General features: G+C 40.7%; 1 protein-coding gene across 7 annotated transcripts in view; it reads right to left on the bottom strand.

The window, feature by feature from the left end:
- Positions 1-18,088, bottom strand: part of LOC126765669 (tau-tubulin kinase homolog Asator-like) — a 403,818-nt gene that overhangs the window by 23,578 nt on the left and 362,152 nt on the right. For 3 of the 7 annotated variants that reach the window (XM_050483278.1, XM_050483279.1, XM_050483280.1), the window contains one exon: positions 15,147-16,467. The exons of 1 other annotated variant lie outside the window; for it this stretch is intronic. In XM_050483278.1, the coding sequence (XP_050339235.1) occupies positions 16,180-16,467 (288 nt within the window). In that variant the 3' untranslated portion in view covers positions 15,147-16,179. 3 more of the 7 variants (XR_007668513.1, XM_050483282.1, XM_050483284.1) reach the window with 3 other exon arrangements.

Genomic DNA, 18,088 nt, shown 5'->3' with positions numbered 1-18,088 from the left:
TTTTATATCAGCATTTTGATTCTTTCTGCAAATCAAAACGAAAATTCTTATCGTTTGGTACCAGTTTTGTTATATTAACCAAACGGATACTTTATTACAGGTTTTATGTAATTACATATATAAAACTCTAAGTTAAGTCATACATACACACGCACAACACATACAATAATAATAAGTGGAATCGATACAACTCACTTTATCTTTCTGCAAGGGTTTTTGAGAAGGATAATATAGGTGCGGGTGTGTATGCGGGTATTCAGGGCGTTGATGCTAATTCCTTCTCCTCCGCTTCAATTGGTCGTGCCTGGTTTTAGTGTGTTTGTTGTTGTTTTTTTAGTTTGTTTCAAAACTTCGCGCCCGTTTTGATATTGCAATTATGTATTTTTGTTTTTTGTTCGCGCCCGGTTTGTATGTAGTTTTATTATTTAGGTGTGTTTATGCGACTTCATGACATCTCGCCCCTCAACACGACATTTATTACACAACACAACATTCATCATACACAGATTACAGCATCGCACCACGCAACCCCACGCAACCATACCACATCATACATCTTATCAAGCACACTACACACCATCCAATAATCGTTTTCACCACCCAACCGATCAAAAAGGATTGGTCAGATCGGGGTGCCCCCAATTCGATTTTCGCCGGTGTAAGAAACGTTTCGCCAGATTTTCGACCGCTAATCCGCACGTCCACTTTTAACTTTGAAAATTGGAATCCCGACCGTTTGTGTGTGTGTATGTGTGTGCAGTAGCTGCAGCAGTGTATAGTTTGGAAAAATATAATTCATAATTGTGTCAAGCGACTTTATTGACGTTTGCCCGCAAAAAGAAAATACATATAAATTACTGCATTAGCATTTTCCTAAAATAAAATTTTAAACCTATAGTTTAACTCAATAACAAGGGATACATAATTCACAGTAAGTATATCCCCAAATACCCAGTGAAATTAAGTGCAGCAAACGAATGGTCCTTTGAGCCTCTTAGACCGGCACCTTCTTCTTCTTCTTCTTTACTGGCGTAGACACCGCTTACGCGATTATAGCCGAAATAACAACAGCGCGCCAGTCGTTTCTTCTTTTCGCTACGTGGCGCCGATTGGATATTCCAAGCGAGGCCACCTTTTCCTTCCAACGGAGTAGAGGTCTTGCTCTTCCTCTGCTTCCCCGGCGGCTGCGGCGTCGAATACTATCAGAGCTAGAGTGTTTTCGTCCTTTTGGACAACATGATCTAGCCAGCGTAGCCGCTGTCTTTTAATTCTCTGAACAATGTCAATGTCGTCGTATTACTCATACAGTTCATCGTTCCATCGAATGCGATACTCGCCGTGCCCTACGCGTAAAGGACCATAAATCTTTGCAGAGTTTTTCTCTCGAAACCTCGCAACGTCGACTCATCAGTTGTTGACATCGTCCAAGCCTCGGCACCATATAGCAGGACGGGAATTATGAGTGACTTATAGAGTTTGGCTTTTGTTCGTCGAGAGAGGACTTTACTTCTCAACTGCCTACTCAGTCCGAAGTAGCACCTGTTGGCAAGAGTTATCCTGCGTTGGATTTTCAGGCTGACATTGTTGGTGCTGTTTACCCTGGTTCCAACATAGACGAAATTATCTATGACTTCAAAGTTACAACTGTTTGTTTGATGAAAGGAAATATTTCGCTTTGCCCTCGTTCACTGGCAGACCCATTTTCTGTGCTTTCTTGTCCAATCTGGAGAAAACAGAACTAACGGCGCGGGTGTTGAGGCCGATGATATCAATATCATCTTATAAAAGATTGTACCTGCTCGATTAAGTTCTGCAGCTCAAATTATTTTCTCCAGCAGCGGATTGAAGAAGTCAGACGATAGAGAGTCGCCTTGTCTGAAACCTCGTTTGGTATCGAATGGCTCGGAGAGGTTTTTCCAGATCCTGACGAAGCTTTTCGTGTTGTTTAACGTCAGTTTACACAGCCGTTTTAGTTTTTCGGGGATACTAAATTCAGACATCGCGGCATAAAGGCAGCTCCTTTTCGTGCTGCCGAAAGCCGCTTTGAAATCGACGAAGAGGTGGTGTGTGTCGATTCTCCTTTCACGGGTCTTTTCCAAAATTTGGCGAATGGTGAATATCTGGTCGGTTGTTGATTTACCAGGTCTAAAGCCACACTGATATGGTCCAATCAGTTTGTTGACGATGAACTTTAATCTTACACATAATACGCTCGATAGAACCTTATAGGCGATGTTGAGGAGGCTTATCCCACTGATTATGTAAATTCCAATCGTTGGCCATGCTTTCGTCCGACCATATTTTACAAAGAAGCTGATCGCCTCCCGTGTTTGAATAGCTCGGACGGCAATCCATTGTTGTTCGTCAGACGGGTAATTGCTATTCGAACTTCTTCATGGTCGGCCAATGGAACGTCTGCTCCATTGTCATTGATTGGGGATTCGGGTTCGCCTTCTCCTGGAGTTGTACTTTCATTGCCATTCGGCAGGCTGGAGAGGTGTTCCCTCCATAATTTTAGTAAGCTCTTAGCATCTGTCACCAGATATCCTCCTTGGGTTCTACAAGAGTATGCTTCGGTCTTGAAACCTTCTGTTAGTCGCCGCATTTTTTTGTAGAATTTTCGAGCATTAACCCTGTCGGCCAGATCAAGCTCTTCATACTCACGCATTTTTTAAATTTTTTTTAACTATTCCCGTCAAGCACTACTATTTTAATGAACAAGAGACTTTTGGTGCAAATATTGAAATATGTCTTAAAGAAAGTAACGCAAAATAAAAATAACGGGAATTTGGTGTTTTGTTAACAATATTCTGTTCTACGAAAGTATTGTAGAAGCGTTCAATTTGCAAGATAGAACATGTCAGCTGTCGCACTAATAATGTATTTTCGTGAAAACTACTGTATATAAGTAAATATACTCAATCGAATAAAAAATACATACATATGTGCATATACATACATGCAAAAAAATGTATGGGCTATTAAACTTTGCGCGTACATATGTATGTACATAAGTCAACTGTATCCAAAAATTTGAAAAAATACTGTTGTTCAACTACCTTTCTTCAAGCTTAATTCGTGTCTTCAAACGCACTACAGAAAAAAAAAGCCAAACCAATATTTCAAAGTTAAGTATTCTTACTTTCACGTTTCGGCTATACCCCTTGGGCTAACAAAGCAACAAGCAAGATCGCTTTAACATATAAGCAAAGTCAAAACTAAAAGAACAACAACTATATAACAGTGGATATTTATTTATGTACATATACACATGTTCATATATCGCGATCCAACCATTTCCCTCTTTTCTCCTCATCTCTCTTACTTATCCCTGCCAATCATGAGCGGGTAAAAAACCAGATAATCAGTGGGTAAACATGTGGGTAGTTTGCCATAGGCCGCGTGAAGAACCTACCCTGTTTTCCCCTCACACGTACGTATACATGTGATCATACATCTCTGTTGCGCTCATTCAGCAGTGTCATATAAAAAAGTATATCTGTCCTGCTCTAATATCCTCAATCGACGGCTGCTGCAGGGTTGCATTTTCTCTTTTTAAATAGCTGATGCAGGCTTGCATTTTTTGATTCCTACTTTTAAAATTTCAAACTAAACTTTTTAATTTTTAAAATTTTTATTTTATTTTATTTTTTATATATTTATAAAAAATTTATTACATTTATATATATAAAAATATATTTAATTTAAAAAAAATATTTAATATCTGAAAAAAGATTTATTAAAGAAAAACATTATTGATACCTGAAAATAAAAGACAAATATCTGAAAAAAGATTGAAACAAAATAAAGGTTATTTATATCTGCAAATAAATAATAATTACATTGAATTTGTAATATCTAAAAGAAAAAGAAAGATTAATTGTATGAAATGAATAATATCTGAAAGAAAAGGTTAATAATATCTGAAACAAGTAAGGAAGGGCTAAGTTCGGTTGTCACCGAATATTTTATACTCTCGCATGATAAAGTGATAATCGAGATTTCATTATCCGTCATTTACATATTTTTCAAATACCGTATTTGTGTAAAGTTTTATTCCGCTATCATCATTGGTTCTTAATGTATATATTATACAGAGAAGGCATCAGATGGAATTCAAAATAGCGTTATATTGGGAGAAGGAGTGGTTCTGAACCGATTTCACCCATATTTCGTACTTCGTCATCAGAGTGTTAAGAAAATGTTATATACGGAATTTCATTGAAATCGGTCTAGTAGTTCCTGAGATATGGTTTTTAGTCCATAAGTGGGCGACGCCACGCCCATTTTCAATTTTTAAAAAAAGTTTGGGTGCAGCTTCCTTCTGCAATTTCTTCCGTAAAATTTAGTGTTTCTGACGTTTTTTGTTAGTCCGTTAACGCACTTTTAGTGATTTTCAACATAACCTTTGTATGGGAGGTGGGCGTGGTTATTATCCGATTTCTTCCATTTTTAAACTGTATGTGGAAATGCCTGAAGGAAACGACTCGGTAAAGTTTGGTTGACATAGCTATAGTAGTTTCCGAGATATGTTCAAAAAACTTCGTAGGGGGCGGGGCCACGCCCACTTTTCTAAAAAAATTACGTCCAAATATGCCCCTCCCTAATGCGATCCTTTGTGCCAAATTTCACTTTAATATCTTTATTTATGGCTTAGTTATGACACTTTATAGGTTTTCGGTTTCCGCCATTTTGTGGGCGTGGCAGTGGGCTGATTTTGCCCATATTCGAACTTAACCTTCTTATGGAGCCAAGGAATACGTGTACCAAGTTTCATCATGATATCTCAATTTTTACTCAAGTTACAGCTTGCACGGGCGGACGGACAGACGGACGGACGGACAGACAGACATCCGGATTTCGACTCTACTCGTCACCCTGATCACTTTGGTATATATAACCCTATATCTGACTCTTTTAGTTTTAGGACTTACAAACAACCGTTATGTGAACAAAACTAGAAAACTCTCCTTAGCAACTTTGTTGCGAGAGTATAAAAATAAAATATATTAAATACGAATAGAATTTACTCTAAAAGCAAAGGTTATTTGATTATTTAAAATATAAAGCAAACATTTGTTTTCACATATTATATTGGATTGTGCAGGCCGCCTTAAACGCATAAAATACATACTTATGTACATATGTAATTAATTTTGCGTATTATATTGGACTGCGCAATCCAATTTCAAACAACACACACTTTTTCTCACATACTTTACAATTTATATTTGCTTCTTCTGATGATATTGCTGCTGCGGCTATTTACAATTCAGTTCTGATTTCCAATGCTATAAAAACAAATGAAGTAATTATTTGCAAATTATTAAAAACAAAATCACATAAAAATCATTCACTTACCTTCTTGTTGTACGAGCCTCCTTTACGATGGTACGATCACGAATGACATGCGTGTTTCAATCGTTTGTTTATTACCATTTTTAGGATTTTCTTTTGGCACTGTTGACAGTTATGTTTTCTCCTTCGCACTCATTCAAATAAATCAAGAAATGAAAGAAACTTTTTTTCATCGCATTTAGGTAAACAAAAAATAACCCCAAAATGTGCGTTGGTGCTAGTGCATAGAGAAACAAGTAAGGAAGGGCTAAGTTCGGGTGTCACCGAACATTTTATACTCTCGCATGGTAAAGTGATAATCGAGATTTCATAATACGTCATTTACATATTTTTCAAATACCGTATTTTTGTAAAGTTTTATTCCGCTATCATCATTGGTTCCTAATGTTTATACTCGTATTATACAGAGAAGGCATCAGATGGAATTCAAAATAGCTTTATATTGGAAGAAGGCGTGGTTGTGAACCGATTTCACCCATATTTCGTACATGTCATCAGGGTGTTAAGAAAATATTATATACCGAATTTCATTGAAATCGGTCTAGTAGTTACCGAGATATGGTTTTTGGTCCATAAGTGGGCGGCGCCACGCCCATTTTCAATTTTTAAAAAAAGGCCTGGGTGCAGCTTCCTTCTGCCATTTCTTCCGTAAAATTTAGTGTTTCTGACGTTTTTTGTTAGTCGGTTAACGCACTTTTAGTGATTTTCAACATAACCTTTGTATGGGAGGTGGGCGTGGTTATTATCCGATTTATTCCATTTTTAAACTGTATATAGAAATGCCTGAAGGAAACGACTTTATAGAGTTTGGTTGACATAGCTATAGTAGTTTCTGAGATATGTAAAAAAAACTTAGTAGGGGCGGGGCCACGCCCACTTTTCCAAAAAGATTACTTCCAAATATGCTCCTTCCTAATGCGATCCTTTGTGCCAAATTTCACTTTAATATCTTTATTTATGGCTTAGTTATGACACTTTATAGGTTTTCGGTTTCCGCCATTTTGTGGGCGTGGCAGTGGGCTGATTTTGCCCATATTCGAACTTAACCTTCTTATGGAGCCAAGGAATACGTGTACCAAGTTTCATCATGATATCTCAATTTTTACTCAAGTTACAGCTTGCACGGGCGGACGGACAGACGGACGGACGGACAGACAGACATCCGCATTTCGACTCTACTCGTCGCCCTGATCACTTTGGTATATATAACCCTATATCTGACTCTTTTAGTTTTAGGACTTACAAACAACCGTTATGTGAACAAAACTATAATACTCTCGTTAGCAACATTGTTGCGAGAGTATAAAAATGTGTAGTTGTATTGAAATATTTGACACAAGTGGGTAGCCGTGGTTGGCAGGGATTCTCTCTAAATATATGTATACAAACTTACAAATAAAAAAAAATCAACGTATATACATACATGAAGGATACCCATAGGAAAATTAAACTTAACGTATGCTCATTTATACATCTATTACTTATTCCAGATTTATTTTCGCGTTCTTTTTGAGCAAACGTATGTAGATGTAATTTACAAAATATTTGCATACATACTTGTACTTACATATTTAAATGTTTATATATTTGCACTTATTTAGTATACGTACGTATTACATACATACTTATGTACATATATAACAATTGTGCGAAACTATAAGAGAAACGACAAAGAAACAAACAAACATAAAGCATAACTATAGGCATATATATATATACACACCTATATTTTTGGGTTATTATTATTTATCACGTACACGTACTAAAAGCTAATATACAAATACAAATTAATCGCGAGTATATCGCAAAAAATTTTAACTTATACACGGTAAACAAAAAAATGTAATAACAATAATTATATACAAATATTTATTGAGATGATTTATGCGGTGAATACGCATTCGCAAATTTATATAATTTAATTAGTTCATAATAAAAATTGCAATTATATTTTTCTTTACACATTTGCTCATATTACCAATTTTTTAATTGTGCAATCTGAGAAGTCAAAAGAGGTTAAACCAAGAACATCTCAATTATTGGAATTTCCAAAAATTGCTGATGATGATAGATCCCAAAGCACACCTGCAGAAGCTACACGCTCAAAGCAGGGTGCCAAACAAAAAAGAAACAAAGATAATTCATTGTCAAGGTTCGTAACTGAAAGTGACAGTTTTATTAGATACTGCACAAAATTTTCAGTTTCCCCTATAAATGACAACATAGAATCGGTTCTTAATTTAAAAATTCAAAGCATAGATAGCATATGGGCACGCCTTCTGGCAGCATACGATACAGTACTAGATACTGACGACGCTGAACTCCCAGAAAACATAAAAGCTTCTGCGTCAGCCAAATATGAAAACTGCTTCGAACAATACGAAATTACGAAGGCAATGATATTAGACCAAATAAATTTGTAAGACCATGTAGAGCCACTACTCTTCCTCCGAGAGTAGTTACAACTCAAAAAGAAGACCTAGATACAGGCATATTCTTGAAAGTACTAGCTTGTGATACTGAATAAACTTCAGGAGATTATGATCAATAGCCGTCCTTCCAGGACATCTTCACTGCCGTATACATAAACCATCATACACTTCCTTGAGCACAAAAGCTGTACCATATCAGGTACAAAACAAAGGGGGAAACAGGCAGTATCGTCAAGCGTTTCGCTTTAAATGACGGAAACTTTAATCTGGCTTGGAAAGCAATGGTCGAAAGATACGAAAATGAAAGAGTATTGGTAGACACCAAATAACAATTTTAATGAATTTACCAAAAATTCAGCAAGAGACCAGCCAAGAGTTTTAAAAATTATACTCAACAGTAACTAATTGTTTATCTGTGTTAGAAACACAAAATATTTCCACAGAATCGTGGGACCAAATCCTAGTAAATATTTGTGCAGCAACACTGCCTGATGTTGCTTTGCTACGATGGGAGCAATCACTTGTGGCAAGAAAGAAATCGCCAAAATGGCATCAAATGAAAGAATTCTTAACAACTCAGTAAGAAATAGCTGAACGAGTTGACAAAAAAATAGTCAATAGTATATTTTAAACCCCAAGCCAGCAATAATATACAATAAAATAGGCACGTCAATAGAAGCCAAACGTTCGTGTCAAATAAAACAAGTCATTGGCAATCATTATGTGAAATACTTATGTAAAAGAGGTCATATTATAAGATCTTGCGAGAAGTTTAAAAAATTGTCTGTTTCAGATAGAAACAATCTTGTCCGGCAACATAAGCTTTGCATCAACTGTCTGTCCAATTCTCACGGAACAAAAGACTGTGAAAGCAAATTCAAATGTGTGTACTGTCAACTAAGACACCACTCATTGCTTCATATTACAAATTTTCAAAATCTGAAGCAAAATTAATTTCATAAAACCACCGAGTTAGTCACTACAACCAAAAGTGGTAATCTCGAAATCTCAAATCCCGAAAAAAGGGAAGAAGAACCATGTTGCTCCAAAGCAGCAATTCAAGCTCTTCATTCAGAAAATGAAATCAAAATTTTTTTTACCCACTGCGGTCATCACTATTGAACTTAGAGGAGAATTATACAAATTAAGAGAATTAATAGATCCAGGATGCTTTATATCATAAGGCTCCAAATTGGCTAAAATTCTTCTTCTTCTTCTTAATTGGCGTAGACACCGCTTACGCGATTATAGCCGAGTTAACAACAGCGCGCCAGTCGTTTCTTCTTTTCGCTGTGTGGCGCCAATTGGATATTCCAAGCGAAGCCAGGTCCTTCTCCACTTGGTCCTTCCAACGGAGTGGAGGTCTTCCTCTTCCTCTGCTTCCCCCGGCGGGTACTGCGTCGTATACTTTCAGAGCTGGAGTGTTTTCATCCATCCGGACAACATAACCTAGCCAGCGTAGCCGCTGTCTTTTAATTCGCTGAACTATGTCAATGTCGTCATATATCTCGTACAGCTCATCGTTCCATCGGATGCGATATTCGCCGTGGCCAATGCGCAAAGGACCATAAATCTTTCGCAGAATTTTTCTCTCGAAAACTCGTAACGTCGACTCATCGGTTGCTGTCATCGCCCAAGCCTCTGCCCCATATAGCAGGACGGGAATTATGAGCGACTTATAGAGTTTAGCTTTTGTTCGTCGAGAGAGGACTTTACTTTTCAATTGCCTACTCAGTCCGAAGTAGCACCTGTTGGCAAGAGCAATCCTGCGTTGGATTTCCAGGCTGACATTATTAGTGGTGTTAATGCTGGTTCCTAAATAGACGAAATTATCTACAACTTCAAAGGTATGACTGTCAACAGTGACGTGAGAGCCAAGTCGCGAGTGCGACGACTGTTTGTTTGATGACAGGAGATATTTCGTTTTGCCCTCGTTCACTACCAGACCCATTTTCTGTGCTTCCTTGTCCAGCCTAGAGAAAGCAGAACTAACGGCGCGGGTGTTGAGGCCGATGATATCAATATCGTCGGCATACGCCAGCAGCTGTACACTCTTATAGAAGATGGTACCTTCTCTGTTTAGTTCTGCGGCTCGAACTATTTTCTCCAGGAGCAGGTTGAAGAAGTCGCACGATAGGGAGCCGCCTTGTCTGAAGCCTCGTTTGATATCGAACGGCTCGGAGAGGTCCTTCCCGATACTGACGGAGCTTTTCGTGTTGTTTAACGTCAGTTTACCCAGCCGTATTAGTTTTGCGGGGATACTAAATTCAGACATCGCGGCATAAAGGCAGCTCCTTTTCGTGCTGTCGAAAGCAGCTTTGAAATCGACGAAGAGGTGGTGTGTGTCGATTCTCCTTTCACGGGTCTTTTCCAAGATTTGGCGCATGGTGAATATCTGGTCGGTTGTTGATTTTCCAGGTCTGAAGCCACACTGATAAGGTCCAATCAGTTTGTTGACGGTGGGCTTTAATCTTTCACACAATACGCTCGGTAGAACCTTATATGCGATGTTGAGGAGGCTAATCCCACGGTAGTTGGCGCAGATTGTGGGGTCTCCTTTTTTATGGATTGGGCATAGCACACTTAAATTCCAATCGTTGGGCATGCTCTCGTCTGACCATATTTTACAAAGAAGCTGATGCATGCTCCCTATTAGTTCTTCGCCGCCGTGTTTGAATAGCTCGGCCGGTAGTCCGTCGGTACCTCCCGCTTTGTTGTTCTTGAGGCGGGCAATTGCTATTCGAACGTCTTCATGGTCGGGTAATGGAACGTCTGCTCCATCGTCATCGATTGGGGAATCGGGTTCTCCTTCTCCTGGTGTTGTGCGTTCACTGCCATTCAGCAGGCTGGAGAAGTGTTCCCTCCATAATTTAACTATGCTCTGGGCATCAGTGACTAGATCACCTTTGGGGGTTCTACAAGAGTATGCTCCGGTCTTGAAACCTTCTGTAAGCCGCCGCATTTTTTCGTAGAATTTTCGAGCATTACCCCTATCGGCCAGCTTATCAAGCTCTTCGTATTCACGCATTTCGGCCTCTTCTTCTGTCTGCAAATGCGTCTCGCTTCCCTCTTCAACTCTCGGTATCTATCCCATCCCGCACGTGTAGTGGTCGATCGTAACGTTGCGAGGTAGGCAGCCTGTTTTCTCTCCGCTGCGACACGGCACTCTTCGTCGTACCAGCTGTTCTTTTGCTCTTTCCGAAAACCAATGGTTTCGGTTGCAGCTGTACGTAAGGAATTTGAAATGCCGTCCCACAGTTCCCTTATACCGAGTTGTTGACTATTGCTCTCAGAGAGCAGGAGTGCAAGCCTAGTAGAAAATCGTTCGGCTGTCTGTTGTGATTGCAGCTTCTCGACGTCGAGCCTTCCTTGTGTTTGTTGGCGTGCGTTTTTTGCTGCACAAAGGCGAGTGCGAATCTTAGCTGCAACAAGATAGTGGTCCGAGTCGATGTTAGGACCTCGGAGCGCACGCACATCTAAAACACTGGAGACGTGTCTTCCATCTATCACAACATGATCGATCTGGTTGGTAGTTTTTCGATCCGGAGACAGCCAGGTAGCTTGATGAATCTTCTTATGCTGGAATCTAGTACTACAGATAACCATATTTCGGGCCCCGGCGAAGTCGATCAGCCTCAACCCATTTGGGGATGTTTCGTCGTGGAGGCTGAATTTACCGACCGTAGTGCCAAATATACCTTCTTTGCCCACCCTGGCGTTAAAGTCGCCAAGCAAGATTTTGACATCGTGGCGAGGGCAGCTCTTATAAGCGCGCTCCAAGCGCTCATAGAAGACATCTTTGGTCACATCGTCCTTCTCATCCGTCGGGGCGTGGGCGCAAATCAGCGATATGTTGAAGAACCTCGCTTTGATGCGAATTGTGGCTAGACGTTTATTCACCGGAGTGAATGATAGTACTCGGCGACGGAGTCTCTCTCCCACCACGAATCCAACACCAAACTTACGCTCCTTTATATGGCCACTGTAGTAAATGTCACAAGGACCTACTCGTCTCTGTCCTTGTCCCGTCCATCGCATTTCTTGGACGGCGGTGATGTCAGCCTTTATTTTTGCGAGGACATCAACCAGCTGGGCAGCGGCACCTTCCCAATTAAGGGTCCGGACATTCCAGGTGCATGCCCTCAAATCGTAGTCCTTATTCCGTTTGCCATGGTCGTCATCAAAAGGGGGGTCTCTCATCCGAGGCTGTGTTTTCTTTTTCATTGGTATTGTTTTTTACGTGGCGGGTCCCAAGCCCAGCGCACAACCCTATGTAGGGAATGTTTCGCCTTCTCACATTAGCTCACCTTCGAACGGATGTTCTTAGGCTACCCAGAGGATACTTGGTCAAAGACCGGAAGTAGTGAGCTGCTTGAGCCATGTGTAAAAGAATCGTTTCTGGCCACTCCCAAGTGAATGGCGATCAGAGAACTTTCCTCACTTGCGTGAACTTCTACACATGACTCCATCCTCCCTACACATGACTCCATCCTCCTAAAATTGCTAGTCGCAAATTCAAATTTTCAAATTTCGGCAATGGGCGGAAGAATTATACAAAATTCGAACAAAATTAGCCCAATGACTATAGTCTCCCCAAACACGGATATAAGAATAGATGCACAAGCCATCAATCTACCGCAACTCACAAATTTGCCTCTAAGCTGTGAAGTAAATAAAAAGCAATGGGAAAAATGCTCATATCTCAAGTTAGCAGATCCCAACTTCCATACCCCATCACAAATAGATATGTTATTAGGTAGTTACTTAATACCTCAAATAATTCTTGAAGTTATAGAGAAAATATCCAATAAATTGTTAGTTCAAAACACAATCTGTCGTCGGATATTAAGTGGCCAAGTCACAGAAAAAATTAATTCTTTCACAACTGAAGTTAAAAATATTTCAAACGAATATTTAAATAATCAACTCAAAAAATTCTGGGAAATAGAAGAATTACCTCAGATTACTCAACTTTCAGAAGAAGGCATGCGAAGCCTAATACAAGTCCACAACAACAAGAAACGAAAATGGTCGTTATGTTGTGCGACTCCCTTTCAAACTCACCTTCCCAGATTCTGGTACGTTTATGTTAGCAAAATTAATTTCAATAGTTCAAACCCATCTCAAATTAACCAATCATAAAATGTATCTTTGGTCAGACTCAGAAATAGTTTCAGCATGGTTAGAAAAACCACCCTATAACTGGAAGGCCTATGTATCTAACCGAATATCTCAAATCTTAGATTTAGTTGGCCCATCAAAATGGCAACATGTTGCAATTGCAGACAACCCAGTAGATCTTGGGTCAAGAGGGTGCAAACCACAGCACCTCACCAGTACTACACTCTGGTGGAATGGTCCAACATGGCTAACAGAATTACAAGAATTCTGACCAAAGTCTCCCGCTCGGAATATAGTACCGCCGGAAAGTCGGAAAATTTACCATTTTCATATCACTCCAGAAGAGAATGATATTCTCCACAGATTTTCATCATTTGATAGAACACTAAGAGTAATCGCTTACATGCACAAATTCACCCAAGGACTTAAAGAAAAAATTAAAGGAATACCAAATGATCCTTGCGTACAACTAACGCATTCCGACTTGCAACATGCCAAAGTTGCTCGAACACGACCACTAGAAAAGGGAAGCTCTCTTCTTGTCTTAAATCAATTCATGGACACTAAGGGATTAATAAGGGCAAATGGATGCGAATTCCAGCCTCAGTTACAACGAACGGCATCTTATTATTATTCCTGAGAAATCCTCATTTATTTTCAATATAAGGTCATGCTATACCTTTTTGGAAAGCTCATTTCACGCGCTAACACGTGTTTGATTGATTGTCGTTTTTTTAAGTCGTTCGTGAGTTATAGCGTCGCAAACATGGAGCAAAATAAAAAGAAAATACGGCATATTTTACAATACTACTACGATAAAGGCAAAAATGCATCTCAAGCCGCCAATAAAATTTGTGCAGTTTATGGACCCGATACAGTTTCCATTTCCACCGCACAACGATGGTTTCAACGTTTTCGTTCTGGTGTAGAGGTGGTCGAAGATGCGCCACGCTCCGGAAGGCCTGTCGTCGAAAATTGCGATAAAATCGCTGAATTGGTCGAAAGAGACCGTCATAGTAGCAGCCGTAGCATCGGTCAAGAGCTAGGCATGAGTCATCAAAAATTCATTTCAATTTCCATAAAAAAAATTCAATAAAAATACCGCAAGACTGTTTTGACAACCCATTATGTATCTTCACCAGCTTACACTACATGGTGAGCATCGTTTGATGCAGCAAATGGTCCGACAAGAATGTGACTAAAGCCACAAATTAAAAAGACGATTTTTATGTGCAAACAATATACCTTGTATAAACATAAAATGCGTACGCAGATCACTGCTGCCTTATCACTTGAACGCTGCTCTGCCTTTTACTATTACTGGGGTTGATTTTGCTGGACCTTTCCAGATAAAGACCTCAATGATAATGTCTTATTCATTTAGAAAAGGGCATGTGGCTGTCTTTGTATGTTTTACGACAAATGCAGTACACCTTGAGCTTTGTTCAGATCTGACAATTGCGGCTTTCTTGGCAGCATTTGCACAATTTGTCGAACGATGCGGATTTTCCTCAAAGTTTGTGAGAAAAACTTTATCGGAGTTCAAAGAGCCACCGAGAAAGAGTTTATAAACTTCATGAAAGAAGTCTCCCCTGAAATTCTTTAAAAATATGCACGCCAAGGGATCGATTAGCAGTTTATACCTCCATGTTCTCAACACCTGGGCGGACTTTGGGAATCAGCAGAAAAAAGTTTTAAGTCCCATTTACAGAAAACGGCAGGTAATCATAAATTCAATTATGAGGAGTTTACTATACTACTCACTCGTATAGAAGTCGTATTAAATTCAAGATCTACTCTCGGAAGATCCCTCCGATTTCACAGTCCTTACACCTGGACCCTTTCAGGACACAGGAGACTCTCTCATTTTAATAAACCGATGGGAAAAGGTTAAAATTCTTCATCATGAATTCAGCCTTAAATGGAAGGAAGATTACCTCAAAGATCTCCATAAGAGACACCGATGGAAAACGATCCAGAAGGAACCCAGTGCAGGCGAATGCGTCATCATACAGGATGAATGCCGCATTGAAAAGGTACATCGGGGACGAGTACTCGACTACTAGTGAAAATGTGTTTCCTTCAAAACACCGAAGAACCGGTCATTGAAACACCGCGAACACAAGCGCATAAATAAAATCAATGAACAAATAATTCGAAATTCACCGTTTTACAATCCGTCCAAACAAACCAAAACCTAATGAACGCGATTAAAGAAGATCAACTAAATGCATATATATGAAAAATATACAATACGTATTAATAAAAGTACAATATAAATATACAAATAAATATATGGCATACTTCATACTATTAGCAAAACCATGTCTTAATATACTATCCATATTCCCATTCCAATAGAAATGGACGTAGAAGATATCTGCAGTAATCCCCAATCGCCTAGCCAATCATCCGTTCCACCAGTCAGCGATGCAAGCGAGGAGCATTTCGAGGAATATGTACCTCCACGATGCAGCCTATGCCGTCGTCCCCACTTCCTGCAGGGATGCACGATTTTCAAGACCATGACGCCCGCTCAGCGCCAACAGATCGCTAGAGCCCACGGCCACTGCATGACATGTTTGGCAGACACTCACGCTACTTTGGAGTGTATGTCCGACGGGTCATGTCAATACTGCCAACGACCGCATCATACATTTTTTCACCGCTTTCGCTTCGAGCTGATTCATCAACGCACGCCAGTCATCGGCATAGTCAACAGCGGCACAGCCAACGTGGGAATCAGGTACAACGCCGAGGAGCTCATCGTTCCAATCAATTCCGAGGTAGGAGGTTGCAGACACCACCACATCATAGTCATCGCAACCAGCGGAAAGCAACGGAATTCGGCGACGTAGTCAGCACCATTCAAAAACTGCAGGGGTTTCTAGGCAATTAATTCGCCTAGGGGTGCCGGGATTTTTATGCGACTTCATGGCATCTCGCCACTCAACACAACATTCATCATACACAACTTACAGCATCGTACCATGCGACCCCACGCAACAAACACAACGCGGTGGAACTTTAAATTTCCAGTGGGAATAGTCACCGTCGCTGAGCTTTAAGCGACCGTTGGGTCTGCAGGTCACGGATAACCGGACGGCCTGTAGTAGCAGCTTAATTGCGAAATAAGTTTAAACGAATAAGCAATCTCCAATGAGAAGCGGCGGGAGTGGAGGTTGCGGTATAAAAGCCAGTAAGACCCTTGAAACTCCTGCGACTGTAGACGAATCCACACCACCCCGGCTTTCTGGTCAGCGTCTGTTCACCATGTTAGGTGCGGCTGATTAAATCTACCTGACACGAAGCAGCATACTGGTAGTCTCATGAACTTTTCGCCAGCGATTTCACCGCTGACGAAATGGAGCGGGTGATGTGAGCTTGACTCTACCGAGGTATCAGCTGCCACGCGTGTCAGTAAAAAGCACTTCGGTCCTTTGGTCAGGAAGTATGCAAAGCGAAGGACTGGCCTCAGGGAACTGGCGTAGGAGCATTGTCGCCGAGGGTATACCCGTTCCAGTCTGTTTCGGCCCACCCTCCTACACACGTGGCGCTGTAAAAAAAGAAGTTAATGGAAAATATTACGAGAAACAATACATACAACACATATAATGGAAGCGGCAGGTATGGAAATTTAATGAGTAGTCGTGCTGAAAACTCTAGTTCGGAAGCAGATCTGACTGTGAGGACCCCAAATGCAGAAGTAGATCCCTTCAAACGTGTACCGAGGATAGCCCGATCGCCTAATCAGACGCCGATAGTCATTAAACCCGTGCGAACGAGGTCATCACCACCGGTTTTAGAAGACGGCATACCTCAAGCCAAAGTGGTACGACATCCTGTGGACTAAATCTCGGATCTAGGAAGTGCTATAAAAAGGCTGACTGCTTCGTCCGCCGCAGCGGTCTATAAATGACAATATGAAGGACATCCTCAGTTCTATAGCAAATCTATATTCAAAAGCCCCGGAGGAGCACATAGGAATGATGGAAGCAAGACAGAATGTACAGCTCAGGACTGCAACCACGGAAACATTCATAGAGGCCGCGGGAGGAAAACCCGCCGAAACGGAAAACACCGCCTAAAAGGCATAAAACGATGCATGAAGAGGCACCGAAAAACCAGCAATCGGAACGAAACAAAAAGACATCGGGAAATAGTCCTGATAAATGCAGAGAGAAAGTAAAAAAAGATGACGGATGGATAAGCGTCAAGCGGCCAGATGCTATAGTCATAGGGCGCTCTGGATATACATATGTCCGACAGAGATATCCTGATGAAAGTCAGGAAAGAAGAAAACCTGCAGAAAGTTAGGAAAAATTTATCGCGTATTAGGAAGACAGCAAAAGGTGAAATATTGCTGGAACTCAAAGAAACCCAAATGGAAAGTACGAGCGAACTAAAGTGCGAAATAAGCAAACTATTTGAAGACCAGGCACAAATCAAAGCGCTTAATCACGAAGTCATAGCAGAAATGCGGAACTTGGACGAAATCACCACCAAAGAGGACATTTCGGAAGCTATACGGAAGCAGGTGAAAAACTAAATAGTTTTGATGTGAACGCGATAAAGAAAATCGGGGCGGCATATGCGGGTACAAAGGTAGCGGTAGTAAGCCCCCCTGCGCTGGAAGCAAGGATACTGCTAGACGAGCGAAAAATTAGGATCGGCTGGGTAGTCTGCAGGCGAAGAGAAAAACCAAATTTAAAAAGATGTTTCAGGTGTCTGGAATATGGGCATCTGGCAGCAGCATGTAGCAATTCGGATGACAGGAGCAAGTGCTGTCTAAGATGAGGCGAAAAAGGACACTTCGCACATACGTGCGACAAGACTCCGTCTTGTGGTGCTTGCAAGAGCAGGGGAAGGGAAAACTTAAACCACCAAATAGGTTGTAAAAGATGCCCCTTATATCAGGAAGCATATAAAAAATTCAATAAATGAAAGTTGTCCAGCTAAACCTGAATCACTGCGAAGCTGCGCAAGAGTTGCTTAAACAAAACGTCTTTGAAGAGAAGGTGGACGTAGCAATACTATGCGGACAGACCTAGACAACACCACATGGGCCCAAGACACCACCAGCAAAGCTGCCATATGGTCGTCTGGAGGCAAAGCTTTCCAGGAAAAGTCACTATTAGGAAAGACCTACTTCACACGAGCCAGGATTTGTGGAATCA

The sequence above is a fragment of the Bactrocera neohumeralis genome, unplaced genomic scaffold (assembly GCF_024586455.1).
Source record: "Bactrocera neohumeralis isolate Rockhampton unplaced genomic scaffold, APGP_CSIRO_Bneo_wtdbg2-racon-allhic-juicebox.fasta_v2 cluster11, whole genome shotgun sequence".
Taxonomy (NCBI): domain Eukaryota; kingdom Metazoa; phylum Arthropoda; class Insecta; order Diptera; family Tephritidae; genus Bactrocera; species Bactrocera neohumeralis.
This window is presented reverse-complemented; position numbering and strand designations above follow the sequence as displayed.